The 13,885-nt window shown below is 31.2% G+C and overlaps 1 protein-coding gene across 1 annotated transcript; it reads left to right on the top strand.

The window, feature by feature from the left end:
- The first annotated feature begins 1,201 nt into the window (after nt 1-1,201).
- Nucleotides 1,202-13,313, top strand: LOC139511367 (adenylate kinase 8-like). The gene is made up of 9 exons (XM_071298032.1): nt 1,202-1,374; nt 3,786-3,870; nt 5,479-5,642; nt 6,204-6,354; nt 7,481-7,753; nt 9,618-9,749; nt 10,073-10,162; nt 11,898-12,039; nt 12,592-13,313. Exons 1-9 carry the CDS (start codon nt 1,291-1,293, stop codon nt 12,908-12,910), a joined length of 1,440 nt encoding a protein of 479 aa, XP_071154133.1. The 5' UTR covers nt 1,202-1,290; the 3' UTR covers nt 12,911-13,313.
- The last annotated feature ends 572 nt before the right edge of the window (nt 13,314-13,885 follow it).

Here is a 13,885-nt window from a genome sequence, read left to right on the forward strand (position 1 = left end):
GACTAATCATGGCTTTCGAAAATAATGAAATGAAGAGTCGTCTTCGTATTTAATGACATCGACATAAATTAATTGGTACTAACTTTTTTCGACAAATTCAACAACTTACATGTATATTTAACAGTCTATCTTGAAATTGACAGGACAACCATTGATGATATTCTTGATTTGAACAGAACAGGCAAGCGAACGTATTGCATGTTCATGCGTTTTTCAACCCTTCAAACCCGACCACTAACAGAACAAAATTCTGATGAAGTCCGTGGAAAAGTACAGATAAAATAATAACACTGATACCGTATTAAACAATGTTACCAGTACGTGTAATAGAAATCAAGCCGTTGCTGGTCCTTTAATAAAAATGTCTAGTACATAGGAAGCTGCATTATATTTAGTACATTTCATGCAGCATCGCCATACACAGTATAAGAAGAAATGTTTTGTTTAGGTATTGCTTACAGTAAATGTACTAAATTGTGTCATAGTAATCTCAGTTTCAATACCGAAAAATGAAAGAAACGTCTTAGGATCTCTTACTTTTCACGTTCAGTGTTTCAAACTACATTTGTCACGTAAAGCAACCAACAATCAATCAATCAATCAATCATTTGTCACCAAAAATATCCGAAGCACTGAATTGTTCAACAATAGTATAACAATATTCTCTATCAACCTGTTTGATGTCCCAAATGGACAGACTTAAATGACTTTGCCCAAACTTCAAGCTTTCACTATATTAATGAGTGTTGCTGTGTCAAAGGATTGATGTGAAATACCAAGTTTTACCCATTTATCGAGGGAGGAAGCAGTGTACATGATGTGCCAAAATCGTTCCTTTTTCCATATATGAAAAAGAATACGAATAATGTGTAATATCAAGGCAAGGATCTGTCACTTAGATTGCATGGTTTTCTCTTCTTTTTAGAATTTACAAGTCATTTATACATCAGTCAAATTCGATTTTTAAATAAGTATAGCTGTTTTCAACCGATTTAAGACAGATGGGAAAGCCTGGTTGTTTTCTGCTTTAACGTAATCCGATTTTTGTATGAGTTCAGTTGTGTTTTTCTTTGCGAAACTGCTTTCCCCAGAAAACATTCTAACCTAATTACTTTGACTACAAAAAAAATATTCCGGATATATACATCGCCATTACCGTGTTTGTAAAAAATATATATATAAAATTCATCCAATGAAATCGTTCGACACATACGCTTAGCAACACGACGCCATCAACTGCTGCATAATATTTTTAATTTAAAAAACCGATTAATTTATCAAATTTCCGTTATGGATCAAACAAAAAGACCCCTCCTTATTCCCCCAGAGTTCGGAACATATGCCGAGAAACATGGAATATTCGATTTATATAAGGTTTGAATATAAAACGTAGATTTCTTATATATAAGTTATATTTTATTTCCACAGCCACAAGCACGTAAAGTAAATGATAACCATGTTACTATTTTGTCTACTTATAGCAATAATTATGAAATGATGAATGTCACTTTTAAGCTGAATGATAATTCACTAGTAAATTTGTTCTTTCAGGACAGGTTCTTAATGACTAGACTATTGAATTGCCATACTACTGTGACAGGATCACAGGCACTTGTTTCTATCCAATGGAAGACCCACTTTGGAAGACCCACTATCAATGTATATTTCGTAAATATACGTTGATAGTGGGTCTTCCAATGGATAGAAACAAGTGCCTGTGGACAGGATCGCTTCCCTTAGAAAAACTTAGTAGATACTTAGTCAACCGTAAGCGGTTGAGCTAAGGAAGAACTTCTTTAGCTCAGTCGGTTAACGCGCTGCCTTGTAACACAGAGGTCCCGGTGGAGACATGCGATTTTGCAAGTAAAATCATGCTCAGCTCTCCGGTTACACTACATACATGTATCTTTTCACAAGAACTATTCAATACACCTTATTGCTATTTGACCGCCATTACTGGAGATCACATAGGTTCCCGTAAGATTTTGATGTCATAAAACAAAATATCTGACACCACAATGGAAAAGTGATTGTTGTATGCGTCAAAAGTTCAAGCGGCTGGGATTAGCGATACGGTGTATAAGAACTTAAAATTAATATCTTACTTACATAGTCTTACATAGTCTGTAACTCAGCGCTGGATCACTCCACTATGCTCAAATCTTTAGTTATTTGCTGACTTGTTTCGGTTCCGGTTCCTGTGTCAGCTTTTGCTCTATAGTTATATTTCATTTCACTATTTGTCCAATATTTATCTAGGCGGCTTTCAAATGTCTGAATAGTTGGTGCATTTACAACGTTGCTGGGTAAGCTGTTCCATATTGGTGCAATTCGTTGTGTGAAGAAGTTAGATCTTATGTTTTTGTTGCATCTTTGGATAGTCAGTTTTTTGTTGTGTCCTCTAGTAGCAGAAGTGGTGTTATATGTGAGTAGGTTAGGTAACGCTTCGTCATATATTCCCGATGTTAATTTGTAAGCTTCTATCATATCACCTCTCATTCGTCTGTATTTAAGTGTTGGTAATTTAAGCTTCTTCAACCGTTGTTCATACTCAGATCTTTCAATGTTGGTATCAATTTTGTTGCTCGCCTTTGAACATTTTCAAGTGCTGTTATATCTTTAACTTTGAATGGGCTCCATATAGCATTGGCATATTCGAGGTTTGGTCTTGCTAATGCTTTATAAAGTAATAAGAACATTTCCTCATTGAGGCAGGTAAATGTCCTTCTAATTAGTCCCATAATACTATTGGCTTTATTTATTTTTTCATTCATATATGTTGTTCGAAATTTAGTTTGTTATCAATGGTTACTCCTATGTCTTTTTCTTTGTCAACATGTTCTAGTGTGGTGTTACACAGGTTGTATTTATGGTTGTTAGCATGTTGTTTCCCTGTTGTTAGGACTTTACATTTATCTGGGTGAAATCTTAGCAACCAAGTATTTGACCAAGATTCTAGATGAGATAAGTCTGTCATATCTAGGAAGATCATCACATTACCTCTCTTGAATCAATGTGTTAAAAAAATCAGCTCAAGGATGCATACTATTACTTAACCAAATACACATAAATATATATATATATATATATACAATAGTGTTACAGACTAATTACATGTATATGCCTGTATTGTAATAAAGAAATAAAACTCTACACTTTGTGTTGTGTTACTTTTATGATCAAAATCTATATCGAAGGCCCCAAACAAAGGTAAACGTCATAAACATATTAAAGACATAAATACGGTAAACATAACGTTAACATTTGCATTATATTCTCAACAATGTCATTGTTACACGTTGCACCTGCAGGATGAAGCAATATGTTGATCAGAAACTAGAGAGCACCTACTACATATAGATGTACATGTAGAGACTAGTGTTGTGTACAGTAGTATCATTTAAGATGATATATATATCTTAAGTGAAATGTGGACTGTAAATATTGTAAAAAAGATACTAATTACTATTATTAGTAAAATATGGACTATAAATATTGAAAAAAAGATACTAATTACTATTATTAGTAAAATATGGACTGTAAATATTGAAAAAAAGATACTAATTACTATTATTAGTAAAATATGGACTGCAATTATAGAAAATAGATATATCATTTAAGTGAAATATGGACTTTAAAAATATAAACTTTTTTTTTAACATTAATTTATTCATCTATGCTTTATTTAAAATGAATCAATGATCATAACTTTAGAAAAAAATGGAGATATGTAATGACTTTAATTGGGAGTTACAATGTTATAATGTAGTTAATTATACTTTCAGAGACTAATGGAACAGTTATTAATCAACAAACCCTCAGATCCATTAGTATTTCTGGTGGAATTACTGAAGAGGGACAACAATGATGGTATGGATTGTTTGATCAACGATTTACTGGCACTTTAAGCAGTGGTTTACTGCTATTTTTTTTAAGAAAAATAATTGTCTAATCACTTTATTTGCTGTAAATGTAAATTCTTGTTTGTTCAAATGTTGAAATTTTTCCAAAACATGACATGGCTTAAACAAAAGATATTTGGCATTTTATTTTATAAAAAATACATTTGTTCAATTGATGATGTGATACAGCTTTTACAACCTATATTATTTAAATTCAAACACACATAGTTACAGATAAGTCTTCTTTTTCTTAAACAAGATAAAAAAATTATAAAATATCATATATGTTTGAGGTAATAATTAAATGACCATACAAAAAGAGACCTGCTCTTAATTCAATAATTGTCAAATTCTGAATGTATGTTTAAATCTTCAGCAATAAAAAAAATTCTAAATTCCTATCAATTTGTAAAATTAATGGTGTGACTTGAATTAAACTTAGGTTGTAATTATTGTGATGTTCATTGGGCATTACAAACCTTTTTTTCTTCAATTTGTTTTATGGAGAGATATATATATATGTTCCGGACCATATGAGTATTTGGACCATACGCGTATGGTCATGACATACGCGTATGGTCGGGGTAATTAACACTCTGTTACAGTTTACTTTTAATACTTCTAAACTCTTCATATGGTATGACCGTTCATTCAAAAGACGCTATCATATAGGTAATTTTATCGTTATATTATAATAAAAAGATAAGCTAAATAAAAATAAGAAGTTTCACATTGTTAATTTTACTTAATTGTCAAATTTAAAGTAAACACATTTTATACCGATGGTCATTACCGATGGTCATAACCGATTTGTTATTACGAGTAAATGGCAATATGTTGACTAAAAAATTAAATTCCAAAAATTTCTTAATGAACTGTTACATAAGAAGTCACTGGAAAGTAGCATACTATTAGTTTATTTAAGTTGTGTTGTGAAGATGGTGTATTGCAGTCAACCATTTTACGATATTTGAGATCTAGAGCTTCTTAAAAACACTGTAGACATCAGAATTGCCAAAGACCTCGGTATCACTGTACGCAGCTGCAAAAAAGGCTTGTTTTTCACTCGCAAACAAAATGTGTAAATGAAAAAGATCGTGCACAAAACTTGCAAAAGCTATGATACCGTGTGGAAGTGAATGTCATCCAAGCCTACATGCACTAATGTAACTAGCGATGAAAACTAACTATGGCATCAATATTAAATTTTTACGTAGTTTTTTTTATTATAAAATTAAAAAATTGTCATGTTTTAAACCATCACTGTTTTTTTAGATAAAGTTCTTGTATTATTGAAACGTTTATAATGTAATTTGGAAAAATAAATATACCTATATATGGTCCAAATACTCATATGGTCCGGCCCGTTAATAACCAAACGAGTATTATACTCATATGGTCCGACCATACGCGTACGGTCGGACCATACGCGTATGGTCGGACCATATGAGTATACGCATATGGTCATGACCATACGCGTATGGTCCAAATACTCATATGGTCCGGAACATATATACATATACAGCTCTTAAATAGAAAAGCTTTATTAAAAAATAATTTTGTTTTCTACTTTCAGTTCCTCAAGTAATAATTCTAGGACCTCCAGCCTCTGGTAAGAAGACAATAGCCAAACTTTGTTCCAATAAACTAAGAACTGCACACCTGACAGAAGACAATATGGTTGCTGAAGCTGAAACAGACACCAAAGTTAAAGTACAGGAGATGATAAAAAAGAGACAGGTATTGCATCACAGACCAGCTGTGTATAAACAAAAGGAGTGTACACTCACTGAAAAAAGTACAATCACAAAACTAAAAAAATAGACACCTCTTTCAGCTTTCAGAATAAATTTTAAAACCACATGCCCAGAGCTCTCAATCTTTGGAAAATTTGAGTTAACTTAGATTATGCTGGCATTTAGAGATCATTTTTACAGGCCTGAAAGCATTTTAAAAGCCTAGGTGCTTGGTCTTTTATTAACATGAAGTTCATAGATAGTTTATATTGATGCACCATAGTAAGACTGTCTTTACAGAACATGTATCTGTGAGAGTTTGAAACAATTCTTGTAATGACATGAAATTGTTCAAATTCATTTTTGCACTGTTTATCACATTTGTTTCTCAGTTCATAGTAGTAACTTGTTGATGGAAAATTATCAGATACTTTTCCCTGAATCATTATTTTGTGAACTCTTTCAATTCTGTAATCTCAAGATATAGTTATCAATAAATCATAAGCAGTCAAACATTTAACCACCATAATACTTTAGATCCTTAGATTCCTACTTATTTTCACAGGTTGTTCCAACAGAAGTATGGGTTAAGATATTGACTGACAGGATGAAACTGGCTGACTGTATAAAGAAAGGCTGGGTCATGGAAGGATTTCCTCAGACTAGAGAACAAGCTTTAGCACTACAAACTGCTGGTGTTTATGCAAAACACACAGGTATGTCAAATATAGAAGAAAAAATCTGCAAGTGGAACACTATAACTGTTCCTCATGTGTACTTGATATGGTAGGTTGGGGGTGTGGCCCGTGTGGGGAATGTGTTCCAACTTTGTAAAAAAAATCTGAGCATGTTCATATTAGTAGGTTTATTTGATCAGGACTTAATTCTTCTGTGGTTGCTGGTCTGTTTGATATCCAATGCAGTTCTCAAATCCATTAATGAAATTTATGTAAAAGCCAGATTCTTAATTACATATGTACTTTACTTGGCAAATATTCATTAGTATTGGAATATCAAAGCACTAACTTGTATATATATATACAAGTAAATTTGTATAAAAAAGATCTGATATGAAATACCATATGAACTGTAATAAGATTGAAGATTAACATTTTCTCTTAAAATGGCAAATTATTTAAGGAATGACTAATATTTTTTCTGTCTATGAAGAAATAACTTTAAAAATGTGGTGCACACTGAATAACACGCGTTAAGGGTTATTTACAGTGTGCACCACATTTTTATGTTATTTCGAGTAGACTGACAAAATATTACAGTTATTTCTTATAATTCAATTCTAAATTCCATTTTAAACAAACGTAAATCATTAAAAAACTTTGATGATGGTCACATGGCAAAATTGTGTCTAAGATATGATAAACAAAACAATGTCAGCCAATCAGAAGACGCGTTACATCTAAAACTAAATTATTATGAAATAACAAAAAATGTGGTGCACACTGAATAACACGCGTCAAGGGTTATTTACAGTGTGCACCACATTTTTATGTTATTTCGAGTAGACTGACAAAATATTACAGTTATTTCTTATAATTCAATTCTAAATTCCATTTTAAACAAACGTAAATCATTAAAAAACTTTGATGATGGTCACATGGCAAAATTGTGTCTAAGATATGATAAACAAAACAATGTCAGCCAATCAGAAGACGCGTTACATCTAAAACTAAATTATTATGAAATAACAAAAAATGTTCTAGTAGATGGTATCTTAGAAATATATATGTAAAAAAAAACACGTATCTTGATTACATGCATTACTTAATAAATTCCAAACAACTTGTACATGTTTGTATAATGAAAATTTTGTTTATATTTCAGTTATATTAGATGCACCAGACACTGTGTTGATTGAGAGAGCCCAAGGTAAAAGGATTGATCCAAAGACAGGAGACATTTACCATACTACATTTGATTTACCTACAAATCCTGAGATCCAGGGACGTCTAGAAGAAGTTCCAGGTTACAAAGAGGAAGAAATGGTACAAAAACTGATAGAATATCATCGCCATATTGATGGAGTGCTAGATTGTTACCAGAAGACAGTTAAAACTATCAATGCTGATCAGCCTAAAGCTGATGTCTTCTCACAAGGTAAAATATTTAAAAATTGTTTGTATGGTATACAAGATTGGTGAAAGATACCAAATTAAAGAGATAATCAAACTCATAAGTAGAGAAGGAGCTGGCAATGCCATGGCAAAAAATAATGAAAACCCACAGGTTTGGTTTATAAGATCCTGATTGGTAATATTGTTAAACCTAATATTTACATTGATGAATGTTTCACATTTCTATTGATCTTTTATGGTTTACATAAAAAGTTTTTCACTCAGGACAGTGTTCTCCCCAGAAATTTTGGATAGCATCACATTTTGCGTAAAAAAAATAACTGTATTTTTTTTAATGTCGTTTGTCGCGTCGCGTTGATACTCTATTTCCTTTATATGTTTGAGTTTATATTGTTCAATTCATAACTGAGAATACAATTAAACTATAACCACAAAAACAGTTGTTTCAGTTTATGTTTTCTTTATTCATTTATTGTTACAGAATTATTTTTTTCCTCTTGTGCCAAATAAAAATAAATATGTGGTTTCAGTTACCCAACAATGAGTCAAATGAATGAATGGTTCATTATAGATCAACCTGTTTATATACAAAACTAAATATCTAGTACACAAAATTAACTATTTTTATATTATATCAAGTAAAGATAAAGTAGCAAAAGTAGCAAAAAAAAATCTATTTAAAAACTTTTTTTATCATGTTTATGAAATTCATTGTTTCATGGCACTCAATAAATTAGTCCCAGTTGTTTCTTATCTTTACATCAAAATGATATGTATTTTTAACAAAGTTATCTAACAAATAGTCTGTTAATGCGTAGTTTTCTCTCTTGGTATATTTTTTCTGTCTACTGTCCATCTGTTGTCATTATCATGAAAATGCGGATTTTTGTCATATCTGGTCCGGTTTACACAAGTATGTGCAATGGCGGCCGTAGAAAAATTTACGAAAATGAGTCCGAGAATAAACATTGTTTGACAAGAGATTGTGAATGAATAAGACGCTTTTAATGCAATAAATGAATTAAACATAGACTTAAGCCAATTATGATAACTTTTTAAAGAAGTATTAAACTTAGTTTAGCTCTAAACCAAAATTCTCGCTCTCGTATTACCGGAAGAGAAAGAAAGTAATTTTTGGAAAGATGCACAAATAAAGGACCTTTTTTAAAAAAAAATAAAAATCGTTTCAATCTGTGAAATTTCGTATTACAAAACGTAAATTTCGAAATGTTTTGTGATTGCATTTTTCCATGTCGAAATTGGTGATTGAAGACACGTGGTATTAGTCATGTCACAAGTGTCAGCTTGGCTTGGGATATTCGCATCCAAACAGTTATCACCCTGAGGGCAATTAACACCTAGCTATTTAATCTCTTATTTGCCTTTAGTGTCCGACTTAAAGGGATTACAATTAAAGGTGATATAATTTTTATGATCATAATCGATAATAAATGAAAGTTCAAAATTGAGGACAAGTAAAATAGCATCTTCAAAATAATTATAGCATCGCGGGAATAATTATAGCGTCGCGGGAATTATTATAGCATCACGGTGAAAAAATATAGCGTCGCGGTACCGCGACGCTAAAACAGCCTGGGGAGAACACTGCAGGATTTTGAGCTATATCTTTTGCTATATTCCTTTCAATTTTTGTCCAAAAGTGATCTATTTATTATATTACATTGCCAGCATAACACTAAACTATAACAGTTTGTAAATTATTAATTCATGATCAAAATTCTTATCCAACATAATAGCATATGCAATTGATTTTTAAATTTTGATTACAGTACATTGATAGTACATGTACATTGCAGCTGTAACCTATGTCCAATGGTTATGTATTTTATTTTAAATGGCTTGATTATTTTACTTTATATTTTCAGTATACACATACCTATGTAGAAACCCAAGATCTAATGCACCACACACCCCAAGAATTGTGTTACTGGGACCTACAGGTTCAGGGAAAGGTGTCCAAGCAGCTCTCCTGGCCAATAAATATAACATTGTTAATGGTATGTATTAGACAGGTTGAACTCGAACAACAGTATTAGTATGACTAACAAGATTGGCCTATTAATATAATTAATAGATGTATACATGTTTGTGTGTCTTAGAACATCAGAGTCAATTCAGATGTAAAGGGTACTTACTTAAACTTTCCCATGTATCTTGTAAATAAAAAGATAAATTAAATCATATCACATATTTCCTTTTATCCTATTAATTTCTTCTTGTTAATGAAACAAACCATGATAGATAAAAAATGTTGCCAGACAAACAATTTACTGTGTAAAAAGCCTTTGTTATATTTGAACACACCTTTTTCATTTTTCAGTATCATGTGGACAGTTGGTGAAACAATCCATAGCAGATGAAACTGACCAAGGAAAAGCTTCAATACCTTATGTGGACAAAGATATGATGGGTAAGAAACAAACTTTTTTTGGAATCTTGTATATTTTTTTTACCTCTAAATGTCTAATTTTATGGAAAAAATCTCAACTCGATAAAATAACAAAAAATCTGTGTTAAACATATTTGAACACATTGTCAAAATGATAAAAAATGAATAAAAAAAAAGGCTTACTGTAAGCTGATCATCATTATGAAAAGTCAATAATTGTAAGAAACTCCATCAGAATGCATATTTTGCACCTAAATATTCAGCTTCTTTACTTGCCTTAAAAAACAAGCTATTTTCCCTTGTAAATTTACAACAGACAAAGATACCTATAGCTATCTTAAGAGCTTTGCCTAGTTATACCATTTGATGAACTTTAGTCCAGCCAATCTTGCATAAATTTGACCCTAACCCTGAAGTAATTGCAACAGAAGATTTTAAAGCTTTAATCATTAGCATTATACCCAAAGTATACACAGAAAAAGTCCTATAAAATCTTACTTGAGGAAAACTAAAAAAGTCACGATTTTAAAATTCATATAGAGATTTACATTGATATGGGAGATAACTCTGCAAAAAAGGCAGAAATATCATTAAAAATTGATACAAAATTATAACTTTACCGCTTGTATTCAACAAAATGTATTGATTCTTGATATTTTCAACAGAGTGTATTGATTCTTGATATTTTCAACAGAGTGTATTGATTCTTGATATTTTCAACAGAGTGTATTGATTCTTGATATTTTAACCGTCTATAGAGTATAACAAACAACTCTAAAGGTGTTTTCATATCTTTTATTAAGCTGCTACAATCTATATTTCATAATTCATTAGTTGACAATTAAATTTTTCAGCATGTCAAGGTTAAAGAATCTCAAATTGAATAAAACTGATTAAGCATATATTCTTCTTTTTGTGGTTTAAAATCTCTTTGAACAAGGTAGATGCCGAACAAATATAATTTACAGATATAAACAATACCAAATATTCACATTAATTTTTCAAATTGGTCACAAAGCCATAAATCTGCATTTTTTTAATGAATAATGTGCCAAAAAAAAAAATATACTCATAACACTTCGGATTTATACATTTCATGAGCAGAAGATTGTATAATATAGTCAAATACAAACTTATAACCCCATCAAAGTATCATACTTTAGATGAATTTTGGGGAAATCGACCAAAAACTGACCAAAAAAATATTCATTTATGCAGAGTTATCTCCCTTCCCAATGTTAATTTCCATAAGAAATTGAGAATGCTGATTTTGAGTTTTCCACACTAAAAATTATGGGACTTTTTCCTGTGTACGTTGGGGGCTTAATGCTATAGGTTATAACTAAAACATTTTCTGTTGCAATTAGTTTGAGGTTCAAACTTAGTTTGACTGGAATATTATAAAAACATGAACATTACTACACTGAATTGAATACAAACTCAACAAATGTAACAGAAAGAGAAAAACATTTTGATAACAAAAATTCTGTGTCAAAATTAATTCTTAGAAATAATAGGCTGTTGAGGCATAAATATTGTGATTTTAAAATATTATAAATTACCATACCAATACAATTGAGTTGTCTCCCCAATGAATTTCTAGAATAGCTAATTCATACCACAAGATTAAATACAATTTAATGTGTTTCTGTGTACATTCTAATATACATGATATAAACATTGTATGACTGTATGCATCTTTTTCTTTAAGTTATCTTGTAACTTTATGTATTAAAGAAAAACTTTATTCTTTTAGTGCCAGATACAATTGTACAGAAAATAGTGAGCAACAGATTGTCCCAGCTGGACTGTGTCAGTAGGGGATGGGTGCTACATGGTTACCCAAGGACCAGAGAACAGGGAGAAATGCTGGCTAAAGAAGGATTTCTTCCTAACAGGTAAGTACCTAATACTAAAGGAACTGTAAGTTGTACATGCAAATTAAATTGAGAATAGAAATGGGGAATGTGTCAAAGAGACAACCTGACCATAGATATCAATGGGTCTTCAACACAGTGAGGAATTGAGCACCCAATGGTGGGGTTCGGCTGTCCACTCAACAAAAATGTGTACAAGTTCAGCAAATATGAATATCAAACTAAACTCTGAAACATGTTATCTCATGCCCCAGAAATCCATTAGAGATGCTTACTTTAAAGGACATCATCTCAACAGGTTGTAGAACAACAGATATTAAATAAGCTTGACAATATTCAAGTCAAATTTCTAAAGTTATACAGAATGAAACAAAAACAATTTACACAGATAAAATTTCTAATACACATAATAATTTATTATACATTAGCTATTTTTTCTACATCACTATACAAATCCAATCCTATCTTATATTTAAATGATTTAAAAAAAAAACCAAAGCAACAACAATAAATTTGTAGGGTAGAAAAGGTCTCAGTAAATTAAAGTTAATTGTGATATAATTTTTTTTTCAGAGTGTTTTTCCTCAATGTGCCCAATGATTCAGTGATAGAGAGATTAACATTACGGTCCACTGACCCAATCACAGGAGACAGATATCACAGTCTATACAATCCTCCACGGACACAGGAAGTTAAAGATCGTCTCTCTAAACATACCAAAGACGAGGAAAGCAAGGTGAAGGCAAGGTTATCACAATATCATGCCTATGTAGAGGAGTTAGCAGACTTATATATACAAGGACAACAAATTAATGCTGACCAAGATCCACATACAGTGTTTGAATGTATTGAAAGTATGATCGTTAATCCACTGCCGAAGAAGTTTATGTGAAAATGAACAATCAAGCAATTCTGTGATATTTATTTCGTTGGACCAGTTATCTTACAACTTATGTTTATTAATTAATAAGAGTGTCATCTAGACTTGAATTTTAAAATGATGCATTGTCATACTTTATACAGCATGAAATAGTACAGAAAAATGTTTTAAATGCAAGAACAATACTTAAAATATTTTTTAAGCAAAATTTACAAATGACAACATTGTTGATACAATATTAGACAATGTGACATCAAAACTTTGTGTATGACTGCCTTTGTGATGATGATTGATCTTGCTTACAAGTGTCCTTTATATTTAAAGCTTTATTATGTATGAAGAAACCATAAAGTATGCAGTGGTAAATATTGCATTTATCTCAACAACTATTTAATCAATATATTTTATTATGGTATTTTGAGTTGAGGATTCATTTATATGCCGTTTAAAATCCAAAAGGTGGTTTCTTATAAAATTCCAAAAATTGTATGCATCCATGAATTAAGATGATGTTTCTCAATATCATCCACACCACCTCCTTTGTCTTGTGGAAGAGTGCTCACCTTGTGGCAAACCAAAATCTTTTTAATTGGTATTTGCTGCTTCTCTGCCATGCACTCAACAGATTAAGAACAATGACTGGTTGCCAAGAAACATTATTATGTCCCTTAAAATGATATGTCTGTTTTATGATTGCATCATAACCTAGTGAGCTAGCAATAATCTGTTTAAATCCATTCAAAACAACAGAAATTTATTCCAAATCAAAATTTAAGATATGCCATGAACATGTTTATTATCTTAAGGTAAAATGTAACGGTGGAACTTTATAATTGACAAAATGGCTTCATTTATTTCAACCTCCTGAATGACACTTTTATATTTCTCTCGGAAAAGGTTCAAATCAAAGGTAATATGCCAAATATAGCCCGCTTGTTTAAATAACTGTATAGGAAGATAATATTTTTGACAAATGTCACACTTCTA

This window comes from Mytilus edulis, chromosome 2 (assembly GCF_963676685.1).
Source record: "Mytilus edulis chromosome 2, xbMytEdul2.2, whole genome shotgun sequence".
NCBI lineage: Eukaryota > Metazoa > Mollusca > Bivalvia > Mytilida > Mytilidae > Mytilus > Mytilus edulis.

Coding starts and splice junctions, on each gene's coding strand:
- LOC139511367 (XM_071298032.1), top strand. CDS start 1,291: ATGGATCAAACAAAAAGACCCCTCCTTATTCCCCCAGAGTTCGGAACA. Junction 7,754..9,617: donor AGCTGATGTCTTCTCACAAG/GTAAAATATTTA, acceptor TTATATTTTCAG/TATACACATACCTATGTAGA. Junction 9,750..10,072: donor TAAATATAACATTGTTAATG/GTATGTATTAGA, acceptor TTCATTTTTCAG/TATCATGTGGACAGTTGGTG.